This window comes from Salvelinus fontinalis, chromosome 13, assembly GCF_029448725.1.
Source record: "Salvelinus fontinalis isolate EN_2023a chromosome 13, ASM2944872v1, whole genome shotgun sequence".
Classification (NCBI taxonomy): domain Eukaryota; kingdom Metazoa; phylum Chordata; class Actinopteri; order Salmoniformes; family Salmonidae; genus Salvelinus; species Salvelinus fontinalis.
This window is the reverse complement of record NC_074677.1, coordinates 51,268,176-51,291,960: the sequence shown is the minus strand read 5'-3', so window position 1 is coordinate 51,291,960 and position 23,785 is coordinate 51,268,176. Positions and strand designations below refer to the sequence as shown.

The 23,785-nt window shown below is 45.6% G+C and overlaps 1 protein-coding gene across 1 annotated transcript in view; it reads right to left on the bottom strand.

Moving 5' to 3' along the window:
* Positions 1-23,785, bottom strand: part of LOC129868933 (sodium/potassium/calcium exchanger 3-like) — a 27,667-nt gene extending 3,882 nt beyond the window's left edge. Inside the window, exons 1-16 of the mRNA XM_055943288.1 lie at positions 23,099-23,785; positions 13,561-13,677; positions 4,302-4,378; positions 3,951-4,025; positions 3,652-3,736; positions 3,241-3,344; positions 2,936-3,010; positions 2,760-2,785; positions 2,553-2,606; positions 2,300-2,442; positions 1,922-2,088; positions 1,610-1,847; positions 1,270-1,436; positions 639-753; positions 423-535; positions 21-86 (exon numbers count right to left, since the gene is read on the bottom strand). Coding sequence (XP_055799263.1) covers positions 21-86; positions 423-535; positions 639-753; positions 1,270-1,436; positions 1,610-1,847; positions 1,922-2,088; positions 2,300-2,442; positions 2,553-2,606; positions 2,760-2,785; positions 2,936-3,010; positions 3,241-3,344; positions 3,652-3,736; positions 3,951-4,025; positions 4,302-4,378; positions 13,561-13,677; positions 23,099-23,207 — 1,731 coding nt within the window. The 5' untranslated portion in view covers positions 23,208-23,785. The remainder of the gene's footprint in view (positions 1-20; positions 87-422; positions 536-638; positions 754-1,269; positions 1,437-1,609; positions 1,848-1,921; positions 2,089-2,299; positions 2,443-2,552; positions 2,607-2,759; positions 2,786-2,935; positions 3,011-3,240; positions 3,345-3,651; positions 3,737-3,950; positions 4,026-4,301; positions 4,379-13,560; positions 13,678-23,098) is intronic.

The window sequence follows — 23,785 nt, the reverse complement described above, 5'->3', positions numbered from 1 at the left end:
AGGCACGCACACACACTTACTGTGAGGAAGACGGAGGCCAGCAGCAGGACAACAGAATACACCAGGCCCTTGTTGTTAATGTAGACCTGTGAGGAAGAAGAGGGTGAGGGGGTCAGATGTTGGGTTTATATTTCATCTCACGTGGCTATTATGTATTAACAGGCACGTGTGAATTGGAAATGTTTTTTTTTTGGCATATCCCAACTCTCCTCGAGACACCCTCGGAGAGTGAGGTCACGGCCAGGGTCTGTCATTATCAACGGCAACCCTGAGAGCAATTTTGGGTTAAGTGCCTTGCTCAAGGATAAAATCGACAGATTTTCAGTTACTGGCCCAACGCTCTAACCTGCTAGGCTACCTGTCGCCTTAATAATATACTGATGGTTGTTAAATGTCCATAGTTGTAATAAATAAGTGCCCACCGATGATCCGTTGTCCACCACCAGAGTGCGCAGAGCCCAGGGGAAACCCAGTCCCAACAAGATGTCAAAGATATTACTGCCAATGGAGTTAGACACCGCCATGTCCCCTAAACCTGAGGAGAGAGGGAGAGTAAAGTCAAACTGAAACAGTCTACACTGCACCACCAGGACGTTGAAAGGCTGATCAGGAGTCTGAGGAGAGAGGGTGACGGGTACCTTGCCGAGCTACAATGAGGCTGGCCATGCAGTCTGGCACGCTGGTGCCCGCTGCCAGGAAGGTGATACCCATGATGTAGTCTGGGATGTCTAATGTGTAGCTGACGATGGTGACCTGGTGGGGACACACAGCTAGTTCAGAGACACACTCACCTTCTTAACGCTGCAACATGTCACTTTTTTGGGCGACTGACCAAATGCACATAGAAATATGGGTTATAGATCTGCCAGTCACATTGAACGCAAGTCTAAGAAGTGGTAGATATGTTCTATGTGCGCTATTTCTATGCTTCCCGTTCTTAAGTTTCATTTTTAGCCTCTTTTACTTTCGGTTTTGTACACCAGCTTCAAACAGCTGAAAATACAATATTTTTGGTTATGTAAAAAACATTTCACAGCGGTTTAGATGGTACAATGATTCTCTACACTACACTTGCTTATTTTGTCACATAAACAGAAATTAGGCTAAATATTAGAATTTTAGCCACCAGGAAATGGCGGAGCGATTTCTGCATAGTGCATCTTTAAATGCCGTCCTATAACTCCTGGAAGGCAACAGACATTACAACGTTGCAGAAAGCCTGGCTTTGAAGTTCCGATATGGCCTTAAGGCTCTGCTGTTAGTCCTTACCATCCACACCATGAGGTAGGAGAAGATGGCTATCCACAGGGTGGAGGCTAAGAAGGTGACCATGAACCAGCGGTGCCAGCGGGGGAACACACAGTTAGGCACAGTGCAGTACAGCAGCAGGCCCAGGGGCCACGAGATCAGCCACTTGACCCGTGCACAGCAACCATCTGCCACACACACAATAACAAGAATATACCAGAGTTGACATGCAGTGTTTCCCTCGAATGCATTTTCAGCGAAAATTGCCTTTAAAGGTCAAGTGCAGTGCGATGTTTGTACAGTGTGTTTGTTTTAATCCCGACCTCAGTCAGGCACATGGGAACAAAAAAAACATCCTCACCTGGCCAGTGCAGAGGCCTGAACGGCCCATCATCATCATCCTCCTCTTCCTCAGCCTGACAACCCTCCGCCCCTGGCTTGTCCCCTGCGTCCCCTAGCCCTGCCCCCTCGGGGGTCTGTCTCTCCACACTGCCCCCATTCTCCAGACCTCCAGAACCCTTCAGAGGGGTGCCCACTGCCCCTGCGCTGGTCTCTCCGTCCAGCTGGCTGTTGGGAGGACTCCTGATCAACCTCTGTCTCTGTGTGGGAGAAAAGAAATGAGTGCCTCATAGTGGCTAACGTTGCTGATGTTCCTCCAGCCTCAGTCGACTACCTCACTGATGAGCACTCGGCCCGCCATTCTGAGCCTGGTGCGAGGGGAAAAGTGGGGGGTAATCATGATGCGCAGGCCAGCCTCGGAGAAGGACAACTGGTGGGGGTTGAGGATGAGGAGCTCGTCCACCATCATCACCGGAGGAGACTCCTGACCCTGGGGTTGGCCTGCAGGGTGAGAGAGTGATAGGAATAGGGGTAACACTTTACCTAAAGCCGGCAGGCAGGTATAATGCATTATGATGCGGTTATAATTAACTGTGAGACTTTTGATGAGCTAAAAAAAAATCTATAACGGTCACAGCTTCTAACACTCAGACCGCCACAGGAGGGAGACAGACAGACAGACAGTGAGAGCTGTAATGAGCTCCAGACAGACCTTTCCTGAGCAGCACCATGTTGGTGTTGCAGGTGGGTCCGTCCTCTGCCATCTCCTCGTCTCGGTGTACCTCACTACCCAGGCAACACTGACCCGGACCACCAAAACGACGAGTCACACACCCCAAGAGCTGGGAGTTGAACCTGAAACCACAAAACAGCTTTCACATGAGGAACACAAGCACAACAGACACTGCTGTACATGCTCTGTGGATTGAGGACTCCTGTGAGAGGCGGCTAAGCAGAATACTCACTTCATGATAACAATGTAAACTCCATACATAGTCATTAGAAGCACGGCCTCCCACCTACAATCAGAAATACACTGGTCAACTACCACCTAAAACCACTAAACTGCTATTTTACTGTACTTTTACAATTCTGACATAAGTAACATTGAGACTGTTGTCACAAAAGTAAATGATGTGTAGGTTCATTCAAATAATTGTGATAAAACTCACCAGACAACTTTTGCATCAAAGATAACCTACAAAGAGAACGCTAACGCGTTAAACTAGTCACAGCGGCTTGCAGTTTATTCAGCACTGTAATCGTAGAGCACAAGTAAGCGGCTGTATTTAAAAGCATTTGATTGTATGGTCTTCATTTCCCCTCCTCTCTCCCTTGTCTGCCTCACCAGGATGAGAGCCAGCACAGAGAAGATGTAGTAGGTGGAGTCCCTGAACAGAGACCACCACGTCAGAACCACCGTCTGCAGAGGGGAGACAGAGAGAGAGAGAGAGGGGGGAGAGAGAGAAAGACAAAGAGAGAGATAGAGAGTAAGAGAGAGACACTACTAATAGACAACCAACACATAGCTGCCTCCTCATGTTCACTCAGCCAGTGCGTGTGTAGGAAAACAGGTTTCCATGTATTCATGAGGTCTTCAGCCATAGCCACACTGTTAAGGCCAAAAAGGTGTGTAGTGTCAGAGGTCTATACCTGGCCCGCAAAGATGCCACACACACCAATGATGACCAGGATGTTGAAGACCGCTGAGCCCACGATGGTGCCGACCCCCACGTCTCCTTTAGTGATAAACACACCTGCACGAGATAGAGAGTTGTAGTGACAATTCCATTTTAGAGGATGAAACCAATGGCTGTGCCAATTGCGTTCCTATACATTTGATGTAGACTTAAAGACTTTTCATATTGACTCTGCTGACATCTGATGGATATGTGTGGCATTACATGATACGCAAACATGATCATTGAGATGGATTGCAAGATCCATAGCAAGATATGTATCAGTCAGTGTTGGGCATATGTATAGCGTTCACTGACCCAATTTATTGGCCACTGCTAACACTACTGTTAAGAGAAGGGAAATACAGAGGGATTAAGAACTGACCAATGAGAGAGGTGAAGAGCTCTGGGGCTGAGCTTCCTGCAGCCATGAAGGTTGCCCCTGCCACATCCTCACTGAGCTGCAGGTTCTGAGAGGGCCAGAGCAAAGAGGGAACCTTCTCACACAATCATAATACCTGATCAAGAAGCACTACATCTTTGTAGAAATACGTGATACAGGAACAGGAAACAACGTTTATATTGAAATGACTCAACTAAAAATAGTAATAGAGTGTTAAAAAGCAGCATATGGTGCCACCGTCTTCCTGTATTAAAGTGAATTGGTGCTGTTGGTTCTCTCACCTCTGATATTTTCTCCAGGGAAGGAACAAAGTAGTCATCACAGACAATAGCAAGAGCGTAGAACATGTAGATAGCCTAAGAGGTACAGTGAGAGACGACAAAAGAGACACGGTCCGTAAAGGATTTGATAAGGAGGTGTTTAAGTAATTCAGGTGTCATTCAGGCAGGCGTACATTAATACGAGAGTGTGATTAGCAGATCAATTCTATTATGAAGTCTAATCGCATCTGAACAGATGGTATTGCACGAAGAATGTGGCTGCAAAACGGCGGAATCAGGGGTATCACGGCTGTTTTTGTGAGGTGTGTTAAACAGGATCGTTTTCTGCGGGGTGTGTTACAGGACACTCACACACAGCACATGTAACAACACTGCTCCTCTTTTCAGCTCCTCCTTGGTAAATATATCTTCTGGAAACTCATGGATGGCTGAGGGAGAGAGAAAGGTAAAACATCACAGTTAGACACAGATCATAGAGAGAGTGAGGTGGGAAAGGATATTCAACAACAGCAGAGAGGGAAGGAAATCAGAGTCTGGCACTAATGCTGCCCAAGATCGAAACTAGAGAAGTAGAGCACAAACATCAAACTGACACAATGGTTTGGACACAAGCAGTCTCTCACTGGGCAACAAACAGACGCTATATTCCTCACACTGGGAGGAATACCATTCCTTTCCTGTCTCCATCTCATCATCCTCCGTATATTAAAGGACTGATGCAAAACACAGACATGGCAGAGTAGGCCTTCTGAAAGAATGCTATATATATATAACTGAAGGAGGCACCTTGAGGGTTTTTCAGATTTTTTCCCCCGATTTGACTCCCATAAATCTCACTTCTCCGCCTGACACTCCACAGCTTAATAACTATGATCTCCTATTGAATTGCTTCCTCCAAGCAGCCACACACCTGTACAGGCTAGCAGATTCTGGCCCCCTGGGCCGGGTAGAGAGAGAGGAGCAGAGCACTGAGGAGGAGGTGTGTGGAACAGCTGCTTCCTGCTCCTCAGGTGTGAATGAGAGTGTTAATGAGAGCCCCGCTTCCCCTCGTTTCCCCCGGCGTGGTGAGAAGAGGAGAGGAGGCTGCAGCCTGGAGAGCACAAGGCAGCGCTGCTAAATCAGTACTCAGACGCAGGGGAAAATGAACTTTAACGACTGGGGAGCTCAACCCTATTAATAGCGCTGTTGCTCTGAGGCAGCGCTGGGTAGCCTACACAGTCAGTCCCACAATGCAGACTGTCTGACGCCGCACAACACATGCTGCACGATTTATTCCACACCACACGCGCTTTCTATAATGCACATGTTACATATCACGTGGTGTATGACACACGCTACCAAACACAGGCTTCATGACACTTTCTACACAACACAGTACGCACACTACATGCCATGTACTGCGCTGTAAGTCTACGGCAGCATTCTGAACCGTCTCCCTGTGGATTAAGAGAGCACGCCTCCCATGTGATCAAGGATATTCGATTTTGACCCTTGAATCTGTAGTGTGAACCGGAGAGGACAGGGGGCTATATGGTCTACTCTAGATGGCTGGAAGTTGACAGTATGCTTGGCCATGCCCTTCTATACTGTGTAATCAACATACTGAATCTGAGACTTAGAGGGTGAGGGTCTCTGTCTCTGTCTCTGGTCGTTTAATATTCCCGCCTCTCAGAGAACTGTGGAGAAAGGAGTTTCTTTTCTTTTCTGGCCAGCTGTTGCAGGACCTGTTCACTAAACCATCTCAGTTTAGCATGTAAACTTTCCGTCAGATTATCATAAGAAAGAGTGAGGCAGAATCTCACTAAAGAAGGTGGGTAGACATCTGCATCCTATCAGTGTCAGGACATCTGTGCTCTAGATGTGGTAGTTCTATTATTTCCTGTTTTCGTTATCATATAGCTGTGCTTTGGAAAGCAGGCCAGATCCGGAACCTGCCCCAGGTCCCCGAGACATTTAGCCCCAATACAAAATGCCCCAGTTTCTATGTACAGTGCATTCGGAAAATATTCACATCCCTTGACTTTTCCACATTTTGTTGTGTTACAGCCTGAATTTCAAATGGATTACATTTAGATTTGTTTTCCCTGGCCTACACCCAATACCCAATAATGTCAAAGTGGAATTATGTTTTTAGAAATGTTTACAAATTAATAAAAAATGAAAATCTGAAATGTCTCAAGTCAGTAAGTATTCAACCCCTTTGTTACGGCAAGCCTAAATAAGTTCAGGAGTAGAAATGTGCTTAACAAGTTACATAATAAGTTGCATGGACTCTGTGTGCAATAATAGTGTTTAGAATCATTTTTGAAGGACTACCTCATCTCTGTACCACACACATACAGATCATTGTAAGGTCCCTCAGTCAAGCAGTGACTTTCAAGCACAGATTCAACCACAAAGACCAGGGAGGTTTTCCAATGCCTCACAAAGAAGGGCACCTATTGGTAGAAGGGTACAAAAACAAAACAGACATTGAATATCTCTTTGAGCATGGTGAAGTTATTAATTACACTTTGGATGGTGTATCAATACACCCAGTCACTACAAAGATACAGGCGTCCTTCCTAACTCAGCTGCCGGAGAGGAAGGAAAACACCCAGAGATTTCCCCATGAGGCCAATGGTGACTTTAAAACAGTTACAGAGTTTAATGGCTGTGAAAGGAGAACAACATTGTCGTTTTTCCAAAACATGCACCCTGTTTGCAACAAGGCACTAAAGTAAAACTGCAAAAAAATGTGTCAAAGAAATTAACTTTATGTCCTGAGTACAAAGTGTTGTTTGGGACAAATCCAACAAAACACATCACTGAGTACCACTCTTCATATTTTCAAGCATGCTTGTGGCTGCATCATGTTACTGGTATGCTTGTCATCGGCAAGGACTAGGGAGATTTTTTTTCTTTTTTAGAGAAGCACAGACAAAAACCTGGTTCAGGTCTGCTTTCCACCAGACCATGGGAGATAAAAATGTACGGCAAAAAAACTTGAGAGTTTGAAGAATTTAAAAAATAATAGCGTGCAAATATTCTACAATCCAGGTGTACTTACCCAGAAAGACTAGCAGTTGTAACCACTACCATAGGTGATTGTAACATGTATTGACTCAGGGGTGTGAATACTTTGAAAAGAGATATTTTTGTATTTCATTTTCAATAAATTTGCAAACATTTCTAAAAACATGTTTTCACTTTGTCATTATGGGGTATTGAGTGTAGGTGTGTGAGAAAAAATATATACTTAATCCATGTTGAATTCAAGCCATAACACAACTAAATGTGGAATAAGTCAAGGGGTGTGAATACTTTCTGAAGGCACTGTAAATGCAGTCCTGAAACACATGGCTCAGATGAACGTATTGACAAGTTGCTTCGGTGAAAGCAGTTGCCACGGAAACCCTCTCCCTGGGGGCAGCAGTTTGTTGACAGGCGGCAGTGGGAAGCCAATGACGGCTGCGTGAATGGTGAGAAAGGGGGAGGGGAATGTGTGTTTCCCATGGTCTTGGCTTATGAAATATGAAAAAAGAGAAATGACAAGCAGCTCTGGAGCGAAATTTCTAAAAATATTTATCTTTCCTTGCCAAAGCTCAGGAGAGGTTCTTTGAGAGAAAGCCTGAGAGAGAGCATACAAGAGGGTGTTGGCCGGGAATTTTCTTTGTGAGGATGCCCTTCCTCTGTTCCCATATACCAGGCTTTTGTCACTGCATGCAGCTTGGGTTTGCTTATTGACTAGACCAGCTGTAAGCTGATTTACATATCGGAGGTTGGCTTCCAATTCTGGACAGGACACGGGACACAATCAACTCTCATGAAGTTGACAGCATTCTGATCACAGATTCAGTGTGTGCCCTTAGCAGTGACAGTGAGTGTTCACGTCAGCCTCAACCTGCCTGGGGACTGAGTGACTCCATCCACTCTAGCCTCGCGGGAGGCTACAGCAGCATTCACGTGTTGCTCCTCTGGCATCACAGGCTGCCCCAGCCAGCCAGGCACATCTCCCTGCTGTAATTACATCTATCGCCTGGTCTCCTATAGATCTCTCTCTATACAGTAGATTTCCTTTTATATTCACACTGTCTGAGGCTTGATCTAATTTACTTTCACCGCTGATCCCATCAAGAATCTGGAGAAGGGGTCAAAATGGACATTTGATTTAATCACTCTGTGTGTATGTGTGTGTGTGTGTGTGTGTGTGTGTGTGTGTGTGTGTGTGTGTGTGTGTGTGTGTGTGTGTGTGTGTGTGTGTGTATACACCAATGAGCATGCTTGAGTGTGTGTTTAATGCCATATCAGTCCTGATTGAAAGTGAAACCCCTACTAAATGAAACCACTAAAGCTGTGGACAGTTGAGATATCCATTTGAGTCACTCTGCTGCAGGGGACTCAAATGGACTGCAATTGTGGCCAAATGGCAGGCAGAGGGAAGGAGAGAAAGATATGTTATTGATTCTGCAGGGTATCTTGGAGTCAAGCTAAGGTATTGAGTGAAACACAGAAAACAAAAGCAGTCTCACACACTAACAGAAACAGCACCACTACATAGAATAAACCACTGCAGCAACCTTCCATTTTTTATGAAGAATCCAAACATTTGCTTTCATCCATGTAATGAAAATTCATTATGGACCTATTTTTCATTCTATGATTTTATGACATAGTTAGTCATCTCTTAGAAAGGCAGATAAGAGCAAACACAAAGGTGACAAGACAGGTTCGAAACTGGTGTGGCAAAATTTGTACGTGCCTTTTCTGGGGCCTGTAGTTTTACCTGATCTCATTACCTGGTCAGGTAAAACTCTGAGTCCAACATGAACTTTTTTTCTCACTTGCCTGACCGGACTCAGTTGGCCAAAAATTGACTGGCCCGAACGAAACTTCTACTGGTCCGGGCATGGTGTAGTTTTTAAATGCACTGGGGTTATGCAGGTTATGCTGCTATAACCGACATCCACGTCTTCGGCGCCCGGGGAACAGTGGTTTAACTTGCCTTGTTTCAAAGTAGCCTAGCCAAAATATGGCCATGTAAATGTTGAGGGAATGGGACATCCTTCATTTCGAGCCCTGGAGGGAATTATTGTATAAAGATATACAAAGTAGTTTGTTGTCATTTATTGTAATGTAATATTTTATAGGCTACCAAGGGTGGTCAACCATCCTCCAGGAGAGTGTTGTATTTTGAGACAGACTTGAATATGCAAAGAGGGTAGCCTTCATTTTTGTCTGATTCTCTATCGTAAAAGAGATAATAAGATATCTTATGTTGTAAAGTGGTTCCTTACAATGATGTCAAAATTGTTACAGACCATTTTTTTGTGGGCGACAAGTAGAAATAAAAGTGCTTGTCAAGCCCTGTAAAGTGTATTTTTGTAGCTTTCTTTTTGCAGACTATTAACATTAGCCAGCATATTGCTAGTATGTTCGCTATTGAACGTTTACTTTTGTTTAACTACTATCCCTAAAATAAATAAGCTCTGCGCTTCCTTTTCTTCAGGACAGCTTGCGTGTGCTGTGCGAAAGTAGCTTGGTGGTGCTTGAATAAACGGCCAATCATATTGCTCAAAAACAAACAGCGCACCTTTTCTGCGTCTAGTCTTCAATGGTTTTCAATGGTAGACTGCAACAGAGCAGATAAATGTCTAACTGGAACGCAAAAATACTGTCCCGGTTCTGAATAGACAAAGCCAACCCAGCCATACAAATCCCACCAACACTTAATATCCATCCTTCATCCAACAAAACAGCGGCTGTAATCATTTGAGAGATCCTCAGAAGACCTACAGTGGGAGTGCAATCGATAAACTTCACTCCCTCACAGGAGATTTACTCCACCTCTTCAGACACGTCACATGGTACCATCCATCATCTTAAAGAGTCAGACTCAATGTCATGTTGGTGGGCTGGGAAACACAGGACGCTACTGAAGTAAAACAATTAGCCACCACTAATATCCTACCTGAAATCAAATCAATCAAATATAATGTTATTCGTCACATGCTTTGTAAACAACATGTGTAAAATAACATTGAAATGCTTACTTACGGGGCTTTCCCAAAAATGCAGAAAGAAAAAAGAGAAATAATTGAAAAGTAATAACACGTTATAATAAAAGTAATAATAAATACACAATGGGTGTTTCTCAAAATGCATACTACCATAAACTCCTCAACGTCATCAGATGAATCCTGGAACATATTCCAGTCTGTGCTAGCGAAACAGTCCAGTCGCTTAGCATCCGCTTCATCGGACCACTTCCGTATTAAGCATGTCACTGGTACTTCCTGTTTGAGTTTTTGCTTGTAAGCAGGAATCAGGAGTATAGTTTTGGTCAGATTTGCCAAATGGAGGTTGAGGGAGAGCTTTCTATGCATTTCTGTGTGTAAAGGTGATCTCGATTTTTGGCTCCTCTAGCTGCACATGTGACATGCTGGTAGAAAGTAGGTAAGACACATTTCAGTTTCCCTCCATTTAAATCACCGGCCACTAGGAGCGCTGCCTCTGGATCAGCATTTCCTATTTGCTTATGGCCCTATACAGGTCGTTTTGTACGGTCTTAGTGCCAACATTGGTTTGTGGTGGAAATAGACAGCCACAAAAAATAGATGACAATTATCTTGGTAAATAGTATAGTCAACAATAGTCATGAGACAATTTAACTCAGACAAGCAGAACCTCGAGACTTCCTTAATATTAGAGATCGTTCACCAGCTGTTCTTAACAAAGAGACACACACCTCCCTCCTTGAGTTTTCTGATGCTGCCGTTCATCCTGCCGATGCATAGAAAAAACAGCTAGATGTATATTATCCATGTCCTTGTTCAGCCATGACATAGGATATTACAGTTCTTCAGGTGCCGTTGATAGGATAGTCTCGAACGGAGCTCATCCAGTTTGTTCTCCAGTGATTTTCACGTTCGACCAACAGAACAGAGGGCAGAGGTGGATTATTTATTTGCGAACATAGTTTTGTCAGGGTGCTTGCCGTCGGCGTCTTTTCCGTGGCTCGGGGATCAGGGCCTGGCCCGGGGTGAGCAGTATGTCGACTCGCTGAAGTAGAAATCTTCATTTAAAGGGAGGTTAGTGACCGCTGTTCTGATGTAGAGAAGCTTTTTTTGGTCAAAGGAAGAGATGGCTGAAACTTTATGTACAAAACAAATTATGATCAGGTCAAAAAAGCTATCAAAATAGCAGAATTGGTCAGGAACCCATAAAACAGCAGATATCCATTGCAGCACCATTCTATATCAATTTAGACGGTATATGTGAGCCATATACTGAAAACTTGTTTTATGTTCAAACACACAAAGAGCTGTCTGTGAGTGAAGTCTGACCTCCATCCTTAACCTCTGATCTTTAAATTACCATCAGGAACCAATGTGAACGCAGAGAGGACAAGGGTTCTAGAGAGACGGGAGGGAGTGATGGAAAGCTAAGAATATTTCCCCCAATTCCCAAAGACTTCAGACAAAAAGAAAACTACTCCCATGTTTAATGGTTGCATTAATAGCCATTTGCTTTATTTGACAGCCATAATAAATTACTCCCCTGACAAAACTCAGATTCTCTTCGTGCCAGATTCTCTTTTTCAGTCAACCACTAAAATATATCTGTGGAAAAATCATCCTCAAACGTCTGGCTCTGTTGTTTGCCAAAACCAACAAACGTATGCATAAAAAAAACACATGAGCGATCGTTATTGACACTTATAAAAACGCATTAGCTTATCTTCTCCTGCTGGTTTATTTTTAGCTCGTTGTGGTTGTTAATTCTGTCTCGTCACGTTGAATGCTTGAAAGACAGAATTTTCTGGGTTTCAACATTTAGCATTCAGTTGCTTAGCAACGCTGGCCTCAAAGGGTTGACGACTGAAGGCAGACGTTGCCGTCTCCGTCTTGTTAAGCAGGGGGATGGAGAGCGAGACCTCCCTTACGCTATCCCAAAGATAATATTCCTTGAGTTCCGAGCTGGCCGTTTGATCCCACTATGGATTATGTAATTATTACCAGTTACAGTAAACAGGGGCTGACCTGCAGATAAAGAGGAGTAGCCTGCCCTGAGCATGTATTATAAAGGAGTAGCCTAGTGCAGCCCATCAGTTTATCTCATACTTGCCCACACCCTTACAAAAAAATGAGTTTTGAAAAAGTTGTAAAAGTGCAGTAACTGCAGTCGACTGTGGTATACTGCACAGTGACTGCAATTGAACTGAAACTACTGTAGGGGAAAAACAGTTATTTTGGACACAGTATTTGCAGCATAATGCAGTTATACTGCACTCTAAATGCAGTTATACTGCAGTGTACTGCAGTTATGTTGCACTCTGACTGCAATCTTTTTTCTTAAGGGCAGATCCATCAGCCTCCTGTTTTACAACCTGTATTTACTTTATACAGGGGTGCAACTTTCATGTCCCCCCACATGCCCCGCCCACATTCTGAAAATGCATTTTTGTCCCCCCCCCCCAGTTTTATGATTGGAATGTAATACAAACAAGTCAATGGTGTGCTTTAGGACCATGCGGAAGACTCCGAGCGGTTTGGTAGGCTGTTCGGAGTGTTGATCTGACAAAAAAAGTAGAATAATAATAATTATGTCCCGCCCACTTCTAAAACTAAAGCTGCGTCCCTGACTTTATCACCCCATCTATATGGGAGATGTGTCGTTGTCAAAGATACCGAGGTCTGTTTGTAACAGAAAGACAACACATATGGTGCTTGATATACTGGTGTAGTAGGTACACATCCTGCATTAATGGCTCTCCTCTGCCAAGCGTAAAAAATATAATGATTGGGGCAGCCTGGCAGGTGTCCTCAGGGAGATAGTGGTATCCAATGCAGTTCATTATTTCTCATGCTGCAGATTGAAGTCAAAGCACTGTGTGTTGCTCCGTCCTGTTGTCCTGCTGCAGAGCTCTCCTCCCTAGCTGTCTTCTCCCCCCCATGTCCTCCACTGTGTTTACTAACTGTTTATCTATTGCCTTGATTCTTCCATTGCACAAGTCTGGCATGCTGCTCTAACCTCTCCAGACAGAACCTTTCCTCTGGCCCGGCAGCCAAGTTTGAGACACAGTTTACAGAGCAGAGATTCCTGACAACCACTGCACTGCAGTCTCGGCCCACATGACCTTTTCAGTTAACCCGCAGGGGAGAAGGAGAGCCAGGGTTCACCAGCACACACACAGACTCAACTGCCTACCCCAAACCCACATAAACACACACTCAGTCACATCTACGCAGCTAAGACACACTTGGAGCCCCCTCAAGTGTCCCACAAAGTTTGGAAAATAAATCTTTAGTCAAGAGACAGTTTGTGCATCACGTGTGTCTTCAGGAATTGTAGGGCTCCTATGGAATCTCATTAATAATTTAACGCATAGTGGAACACTATTAAGTTGCTCAGTATAAGAGCATCTGCTAAATGACTAAAATGTAAAATTAGTACAGAGAGACTATTGAGTTTGAAGGTGGTCCGCATCAGTTGTAATTCTCTGAGGAAAGCTAAATCTGTGTGCCAGAGGACATGGTTGGGAACATAAACTTTTGGCTAGCAGGGAGATCAGTTAGCATCAGCGGCAAGGTGGAAGTGAGAAAGATTTGGGGCTGGGAGGCTGACTCACCTGGTCTAGAAAGGTCCAGGGTCTGGTTGTCTTCTGTCCACTCTTCCTGCATCAGCCTGCGTCTGGAACGGACTGGAACGCCATCCTCTCCAGAATGAGACCCGGATGACTCCGGCTCTGTTGAAATATAAGACATTTGGCTTGCAATTTGAGTATTGTATTGCACTGAGGCTCCTCAAAAGACTGGTCAAAAGACACTATTGGACACAACATTCAAAGGCTTGTGCTCTAACGCAGATCCGACAGAAGATGAAGAGAAATTTGGACACCTTATTATGGAGGCTGGAGAAAGAAACCGGAGCGGGTCAGCAGAGGAGATCATGTAATCTTTTATGAGCGAACGCTCATAAACCATTCATCTCTAATCTCTTCACGGTGTAAATCCCTGTTCTATATCCCTCTGCTGATAGCCAATCTCTTTATTTGGGCTTCAGCTTTGCACCACTATATAAGGAAGGACAGCATCAACAGTGGGGACCTCCACTGCTACACTACATGATCTATTTGATTGAACCTTTATTTAACTTTATGTGGACACCTGCTCGTCAAACATCTCATTCCAAAATCATGGGCATTAAAATGGAGTTGGTTCCCCCTTTGCTGATGTAACAGCCTCCAATCTTCTGGAAGGCTTTCCACTAGATGTTGGAACATTGCTGCGGGGACTTGCTTCCATTCAGCCACAAGAGCTAGAGAGGTTGGGCACTGATGTTGGGCGATTAGGCCTAGTTCGCAGTTGGCATTCCAATTCATCCAAAAGGTGTTCGATGGGGTTGAACACCAATAACAGCACTTACAGTTGACCGGGGAAGCTCTAGCAGGGCAGAAATTTGACGAACTGACTTGTTGGAAAGGTGGCATCCTAAACTCAGCAAAAAAAGAAACGTCCTCTCACTGTCAACTGCGTTTATTTTCAGCAAACTTAACATGTGTAAATATTTGTATGAACATAACAAGATTCAACAACTGAGACATAAACTGAACAAGTTCCACAGACATATGACTAACAGAAATGGAATAATGTGTCCCTGAACAAATGGGGGGTCAAAATCAAAAGTAACAGTCAGTATCTGGTTTGGTCATCTGCTGCATTAAGTACTGCAGTACATCTCCTCCTCATGGACTGCACCAGATTTGCCAGTTCTTGCTGTGAGATATTATCCCACTCTTCCACCAAGGCACCTGCAAGTTCCCGAACATTTCTGGGGGGAATAGCCCTAGCCCTCACCCTCCGATCCAACAGGTCCCAGACGTAATCAATGGGATTGAGATCCGGGCTCTTCGCTGGCCATGGCAGAACACTGACATTCCTGTCTTGCAGGAAATCACTCACAGTACGAGCAGTATGGCTGGTGGCATTGTCATGCTGGAGGGTCATGTCAGGATGAGCCTGCAGGAAGGGTACCACATGAGGGAGGAGGATGTCTTCCCTGTAACGCACAGCGTTGAAATTGCCTGCAATGACAACAAACTCAGTCCGATAATGCTGTGACACAACGCCCCAGACCATGACGGACCCTCTACATCCAAATCGCTCCCGCTCCAGAGTACAGGCCTCGGTGTAATGCTCATTCCTTCGACGATAAACGCGAATCCGACCATCACCTCTGATGAGACAAAACCACGACTCGTCAGAGAAGAGCACTTTTTGCCAGTCCGTCTGGTCAAGCGATGGTGGGTTTGCGCCCATAGGCGACGTTGTTGCCGGTGATGTCTGGTTAGGACCTGCCTTACAACAGGCATACAAGCCCTCAGTCCAGCCTCTCTCAGCTTATTGCGGACAGTCTGAGCACTGATGGAGGGATTGTGTGTTCCTGGTGTAACTCGGGCAGTTGTTGTTGCCATCCTGTACCTGTCCCGCAGGTGTGATGTTCGGATGTACCAATCCTGTGCAGGTGTTGTTACACGTGGTCTGCCACTGCGATGACGATCAGCTGTCCGTCCTGTCTCCCTGAAGCGCTGTCTTAGGCGTCTCGCAGTACGGACATTGCAATTTATTTCCCTGGCCACATCTGCAGTCCTCATGCCTCCTTGCAGCATGCCAAAGGCACGTTCACACAGATGAGCAGGGACTCTGGGCATCTTTCTTTTGGTGTTTTTCAGAGTCAGTAGAAAGGCCTCTTCAGTGTCCTAAGTTTTCATAACTGTGACCTTAATTCCCTACCGTCTGTAAGCCGTTAGTGTCTTAACGACCGTTCCACAGGTGCATGTGCATTCATTATTTATGGTTCATTGAACAAACATGGGAAACAGTGTTAAAACTCTTTACAATGAAGATCTGTGAAGTTATTTGGATTTTTATGAATTATCTTTGAAAGACAGGGTCCTGAAAAAGGGACGTTTCTTTTTTTGCTGAGTTTATAACGGTGCCACGTTGAAAGTCACTGAGCTGTTCGGGAACAGGCCATTCTACTGCCAATGTTTGTCTATGGAGCTGTGTGCTAGATTTTATACACCTGTCAGCAATGGCTATGGCTGAAATAGCCAAATCCACTCATTTGAAAGGGTGTCCACCTTTAAAAAATATATATATAGTGTATATCTAAGTGATTGTCTCCTATGGAAACACATAGAGGTAACCACTACCAACCACTGAGATATATCTGTCCAGAGCAGAGCAGAGCAGAGCCAGCCAATGGGGGCCATTACCCTCGGTTGTTATGAGACTGCTTGTTCTCTCTCTGTGTCCAGTCTGTTTCATGATCACTGTCCGCTTTGTTTTACATTACAGTCCAATCAACGTGTTTCACAGGCGCTTTGCTCTAGGCCTGAGCATGGGGGTGTGGCAGCTTTCATGTGGAGGCGTCAAGAGGAGCCTGGGTAATGTGAAATTCTAAAAATGGGCCCGTCACAGATGGCGCCGCTACCGCCATCATTATTACATTCTCACAGCACGACCACATATCACAGAACACAGGGCTTTAACCCAGACCCAGACTGAGACCACAAAACACAGGGCTTTAACCCATACCCAGCCTGAGACAACAAAACACAGGGCTTTAACCCAATCCTAGACGGAGACAACACATCACAGAACACAGGGCTTTAACCCAGACTGAGACCACACATCACAGAACACAGGGCTTTAACACAATCCTAGACTGAGACTACACATCACAGAACACAGGGCTTTAACACAATCCTAGACTGAGACTACACATCACAGAACACAGGGCTTTAACACAAACTGAGACCACACATCACAGAACACGGGGCTTTAACACAATCCTAGACTGAGACTACACATCACAGAACACAGGGCTTTAACACAAACTGAGACCACACATCACAGAACACGGGGCTTTAACCCAATCCCAGACTGAGACTACATATCACAGAACACGGGGCTTTAACCCAAACTCAGACTGACACAACAGAACACAGGGCTTTAACCCAAACTGAAACCACACATCACAGAACACGGGGCTTTAACCCATACCCAGCCTGAGACAACAGAACACAGGGCTTTAACCCAGACTGAGACTACACATCACAGGACACAGGGCTTTAACCCAAACCCAGCCTGAGACAACAGAACACAGGGCTTTAACCCAGACTGAGACCACACATCACAGAACACAGGGCTTTAACCCAAACTGAGACCACACATCACAGAACACAGGGCTTTAACCCAGACTGAGAACACACATCACAGAACACAGGGCTTTAACCCAGACTGAGAACACACATCAGAGAACACAGGGTTTTAACCCAGACTGAGACCACACATCACAGAACACAGGGTTTTAACCCAGACTGAGATCACACTCTGATCTAAGTCGAGTCTCTTTGAGACACTTCGTCATGTCAGGTCATGTCCTTTTGAGGAGGGAAGAATCAAAGATGTGGGGTTCAGATATGGGTACATCCTTCCCTCACTCCTTGGGATGAGCGGTCTGCTGCATTGTAGGCATTGGTGCTATGGTCCGCCTCGAACTAGACTGGAATCAGCAATAAATTAAACAGCCTTCAAAAACAACTGGGAAGGGAAAACCTAGTCAGTTCCACAACTGAATGCATTCAACCAAAATGTGTCTTCTGAATTTAACCCAACCCCTCTAAATCAGAGAGGTGCAGGGGGCTGCTTTAATCAACATCCACAGCATCCAGTTGTTGATGGGGCAGATTTTTCCACCTTGCCAGCTCAGGGATTTGAACCTGCAACCTTTCAGTTACTGGCCCAAAGCTCTTAATCGCTAGGCTACCTGCCACCCTATAGTGACTAGGATTTTTTATTTTACCCTTATTTTACCAGGTAAGTTGACTGAAAACACATTGTTATTTACAGCAACGACCTGGGGAATAGTTACAGGGGAGAGGAGGGGGAATGAATGAGCCAATTGGAAGCTTGGGATGATTGTGGCCATGGTGGTATGAGGCCCAGATTGGTATGAGGGCCATGGTGGTATGAGGGCCATATTGGTGTGAGGGCCATGGTGGTATGAGGGCCAGATTGGTATGAAGGCCATGGTGGTGTGAGGGCCAGATTGGTATGAGGGCCATGGTGGAATGAGGGCCAGATTGGTATGAAGGCCATGGTGGTATGAGGGCCAGATTGGTATGAGGGCCAGATTGGTATGAGGGCCATGGTGGTATGAGGGCCAGATTGGTATGAAGGCCATGGTGGTATGAGGGCCAGATTGGTATGAAGGCCATGGTGGTATGAGGGCCAGATTGGTATGAAGGCCATGGTGGTATGAGGGCCAGATTGGTATGAAGGCCATGGTGGTATGAGGGCCAGATTGGTGTGAGGGCCATGGTGGTATGAGGGCCAGATTGGTATGAAGGCCATGGTGGTATGAGGGCCAGATTGGTATGAAGGCCAGATTGGTATGAGGGCCATGGTGGTATGAGGGCCAGATTGATATGAGGGCCAGATTGGTATGAAAGCCATGGTGGTATGAGGGCCAGATTGGTATGAAGGCCATGGTGGTATGAGGGCCAGATTGGTATGAAGGCCATGGTGGTATGAGGGCCAGATTGGTGTGAGGGCCATGGTGGTATGAGGGCCAGATTGGTATGAAGGCCATGGTGGTATGAGGGCCAGATTGGTATGAAGGCCATGGTGGTATGAGGGCCAGATTGGTGTGAGGGCCATGGTGGTATGAGGGCCAGATTGGTATGAGGGCCAGATTGGTGTGAGGGCCATGGTGGTATGAGGGCCAGATTGGTATGAAGGCCATGGTGGTATGAGGGCCAGATTGGTATGAAGGCCATGGTGGTGTGAGGGCCAGATTGGTATGAAGGCCATGGGGGTGTGAGGGCCAGATTGGTGTGAGGGCCATGGTGGTATGAGGGCCATGGTGGTATGAAGGCCATGGTGGTATGAGGGCCAGATTGGTATGAAGGCCATGGTGGTATGAGGGCCAGATTGGTATGAGGGCCATGGTGGTATGAGGGCCAGATTGGTATGAAGGCCATGGTGGTATGAGGGCCAGATTGGTATGAGGGCCATGGTGGAATGAGGGCCAGATTGGTATGAAGGCCATGGGGGTGTGAGGGCCAGATTGGTATGAGGGCCAGATTGGTATGAAGGCCATGGGGGTATGAGGGCCAGATTGGTATGAGGGCCATGGTGGTATGAGGGCCAGATTGGTATGAAGGCCATGGGGGTGTGAGGGCCAGATTGGTATGAAGGCCATGGTGGTGTGAGGGCCAGATTGGTATGAGGGCCATGGTGGTATGAGGGCCAGATTGGTGTGAGGGCCATGGTGGTATGAGGGCCAGATTGGTGTGAGGGCCATGGTGGTATGAGGGCCAGATTGGTATGAAAGCCATGGTGGTATGAGGGCCAGATTGGTATGAAGGCCATGGTGGAATGAGGGCCAGATTGGTATGAGGGAAAGATTGGTATGAGGGCCAGATTGGTTTGAAGGCCATGGTGGTATGAGGGCCAGATTGGTATGAAGGCCATGGTGGTATGAGGGCCAGATTGGTGTGAGGGCCATGGTGGTATGAGGGCCAGATTGGTGTGAGGGCCATGGTGGTATGAGGGCCAGATTGGTATGAGGGCCAGATTGGTATGAAGGCCATGTTGGTATGAGGGCCAGATTGGTATGAAGGCCATGGTGGTGTGAGGGCCAGATTGGTGTGAGGGCCATGGTGGTATGAGGGCCATGGTGGTATGAAGGCCATGGTGGTATGAGGGCCATGGTGGTATGAAGGCCATGGTGGTATGAGGGCCAGATTGGTATGAAGTCCAGATTGTATGAAGGCCAGATTGGTATGAAGGCCATGGTGGTATGAGGGCCAGATTGGTATGAGGGCCATGGTGGTATGAAGTCCAGATTGTATGAAGGCCAGATTGGTATGAAGGCCATGGTGGTATGAGGGCCAGATTGGTATGAAGGCCATGGTGGTATGAGGGCCAGATTGGTATGAAGGCCATGGTGGTGTGAGGGCCATGGTGGTATGAGGGCCAGATTGGTATGAGGGCCATGGTGGTATGAGGGCCATGGTGGTATGAGGCCTAGATTGGTATGAAGGCCATGGTGGTATGAGGGCCATGGTGGTATGAGGGCCATGGTGGTATGAGGACTAGATTGGTATGAGGGCCAGATTGGTATGAGGGCCATGGTGGTATGAGGGCTAGATTGGTATGAGGGCCATGGTGGTATGAAGGCCATGGTGGTATGAAGGCCAGATTGGTATGAGGGCCATGGTGGTATGAAGGCCATGGTGGTATGAGGCCTAGATTGGTATGAAGGCCATGGTGGTATGAGGACCAGATTGGTATGAGGGCCATGGTGGTATGAGGGCCAGATTGGTATGAGGGCCATAGTGGTATGAGGGCCAGATTGGTATGAAGTCCAGGACACGGGGTTAACACCCCTACTCTTACTATAAGTACCATGGGATCTTCAGTGACCACAGAGGGTCAGGACCCCCATTTATTGTCCTATCCGAAAGACAGCACCCTTCACAGGGCAATATCCCCAATCACTGCCCTGGGGCATTTGAATATTTTCCAATGCCCTACCACTAGAATGATACTGTATGATGAATATGCCAAATTAATGCATTTATAGAGTAATACAAATATGTTGCCATTAGAAAGATACATTAAGTAATTACTCTTTGTATTTCCCCAGATTAGACTTATTTATGAAGCTATGGGGTAAATAACATGATGGCAGTTATAAGATAGTGAAGGTATAAATAGTGGGGAAAACTGAAGAATACTTAAACAGATATGACAGCTATTAAAGCAGAATATTAACAGTATCAGAACACTGGTTGTCAGAACCTTGGTGTCATTTTTTATTTAACTAGGCAAGTCAGTTAAGAACAAATTCTTATTTACAATGACGGCCTACCAAAAGGCAAAAGGCCTAAAAAAAAAATATATATATATATATATAGGACAAAACACACATCACGACAAGAGAGACACCACAACACTACAGTAAGAGAGACCTAAGACAACCACATAGCAAGGCAGCAACACATGAAAACACAGCATGGTAGCAACACAACATGACAACAACATGGTAGCAACACAACATGACAACAACATGGTAGCAACACAACATGACAACAACATGGTAGCAACACAAAACATGGTACAAACATTATTGGACACAGACAACAGCACAACGGGCAAGAAGGTAGATACAACAATACATCACGCAAAGAAGCCACAACTGTCCGTAAGAGTGTCCATGATTGAGTCTGAATGAAGAGATGGAGATAAAACGGTCCAGTTTGAGTGTTTGTTGCAGCTCGTTCCAGTTGCTAGCTACAGCGAACTGAAAAGACAAGCAACCCAGGGATGTGTGTGCTTTGGGGACCTTTAACAGAATGTGACTGGCAGAACAGGTGTTTTATGTGGAGGATGAGGTGTGCAGTAGATATCTCAGATAGGAGGGAGTGAGGGCTAAGAGGGTTTTATAAATAATCAACAACCAGTGAGTCTTGCGACGGGTTTACAGAGATGACCAGTTTACAGACGAGTATAGAGTGCAGTGATGTGTCCTATAACGAGCATTGGTGGCAAATCTGACGGCCGAATGGTAAAGAACATCTAGCCGCTCGAGAGCACCCTTACCTGCCGATCTATAAATTACGTCTCCGTAGTCTAGCATGGGTAGGATGGTCATCTGAATCAGGGTTAGTTTGGCAGCTGGGGTGAAAGAGGAGCGATTACGATAGAGGAAACCAAGTCCAGATTTAACCTTAGCCTGCAACTTTGATATGTGCTGAGAGAAGGACAGTGTACCATCTAGCCATAGTCCCAAGTACTTGTATGAGGTGACTACCTCAAGCTCTAAATCCTCAGAGGTTGTAATCACACCAGTGGGGAGAGGGCATTTTTCTTACCAAACCACATGACCTTTGTTTTGGAAGTGTTCAGAACAAGGTTAAGGGTAGAGAAAGCTTGTTGGACACTAAGAAAGCTTTGTTGTAGAGCATTTAACACAAAATCCAGGGAGGGGACAGCTGAGTATAAGACTGTATCATCTGCATATAACTGGATGAGAGAGCTTCGTACTGCTTGAGCTATGTTATCGATGTAAATTGAGAAGAGCGTGGAGCGTGGGACATAGCTATGAAAATCATTACTTTAACTCATACTCTCTCAACCTCAAAATCACGGGACTGGCCCACACAATCTCACACACGTACACACGCATGCACACACACCTCATGATTGAATGTTTTAGCCTAATCATCTGTTGCTTCCTAGCTGAATATGTGAATCCATCTTTCAAGATGAAACTGTAGACCCAGCTCTGTAGAGAATAAGGCCCCATATAGGGTAAATATTGACCATATGATGTTCATACAAAAGGATATGAATAACTGCATCACAATGTCCTCTTTTGTTCATACAGGCATCCTTTTGCACACAGTTTACGTGCGTGTCCCTTTTCTGACTGCAGTGCAATTTCAATCATCTGTCTTCAGTGTTACTTAATGCAGTGCTTGATGGAGCCGTATTTTCTGAGTTCCCTCGGGTGATTCTCTGGGGTTCTGTGCAGGTTACTGGCTGAGAGTATGCCAGGTTGGTGCAGGGAGATGCCTAGTCAGTTGTACAACTGAATGCATTCAACTGAAATGTTGTCTTCCGCAATTAACCCAACCCCTCTGAATCAGAGAGGTGATGCTGAAAGTACGCTCCCAATGTGAAGCAGGTGTCACACTCAAGGTGCATACTATTGGGGGAGGGGACAGGGGAGGGGATCCTCAGATCTGTTGGTTACAAATTTCTCTCTTTCATCCCATACAGCCTTTTATCAATATGGTTACATAATGATCTCCTCCAGGAAATTAGGTAATCAGGCATATTTAGTGAGGGCAGTATTTAATTGAGTATTTAATGAATGAAGAATGTGACACAGAATGAGCTGATTGACATATGCTTTTCCCCCCTTAGGTAGTCTATTATAATTAAATATATGACATGAAAATGTGCTAAAATTCTAAAACGATTAGTTTAAAATATATGATACTAAAAACACCCCAAACACACAAGGAATATTAATAAATTGACATTCTGCAAAATTGCCCCCATCATTAATCCTTGTGAACAACTCACCTATCACGTGCGCGAACTGTGAGAGCCAAATGACCGCGAGAAACCCAACTCCACAGCAGCAGAACCGCTGGAACGGCCGCGGTCTCCCAGTCTGTACTGCCGTCTTCATTCCGGAGTCGGTCCCTCACCGGTCAAAACATATCTGTTTGCGATCAGGTCGGTTTCCACTTTCGCTACAAGCAGCTTGCACTAGGCTACACTTTCCCCTACAACAACTTGAATGTCAAGTTAGCTGATTGTGTAAACCAGGGCTAAATCCTCACAGACTGTGCTCAATTCGGATTACAATATTGTATTATGCCAAGGCGCACCGTGACATCCATGCCTTGAGATCACACAAGGTTACAAATGAGGAGTGGGTGGGTGGGTGTAGAAGTAACGACAGCACTTACAGCATTCACATCGGTAGATAGATTGAAAGGTCGGTGACAGCAGAAGCAGGTTTAAACCAAAGAGTTGAGGCGGTGGCAAACGACTGGCTCTGAAGTCGTGTCCGTCGTCGTGTTGTGCGCTCCGTTAAAAGTGGGAACCACTAGGCGGCGACATGCAATACATAGAGCAACAAAACAACATAGAAAACAGTGCTCAGCCGATTTTCAAAGATAGTCTATTTCCTCAAGCAACCAAGTGTGACAATTTGACATCTGAATATAGTGGAAGAAATTCTTCATCACCTCTGGATTTATA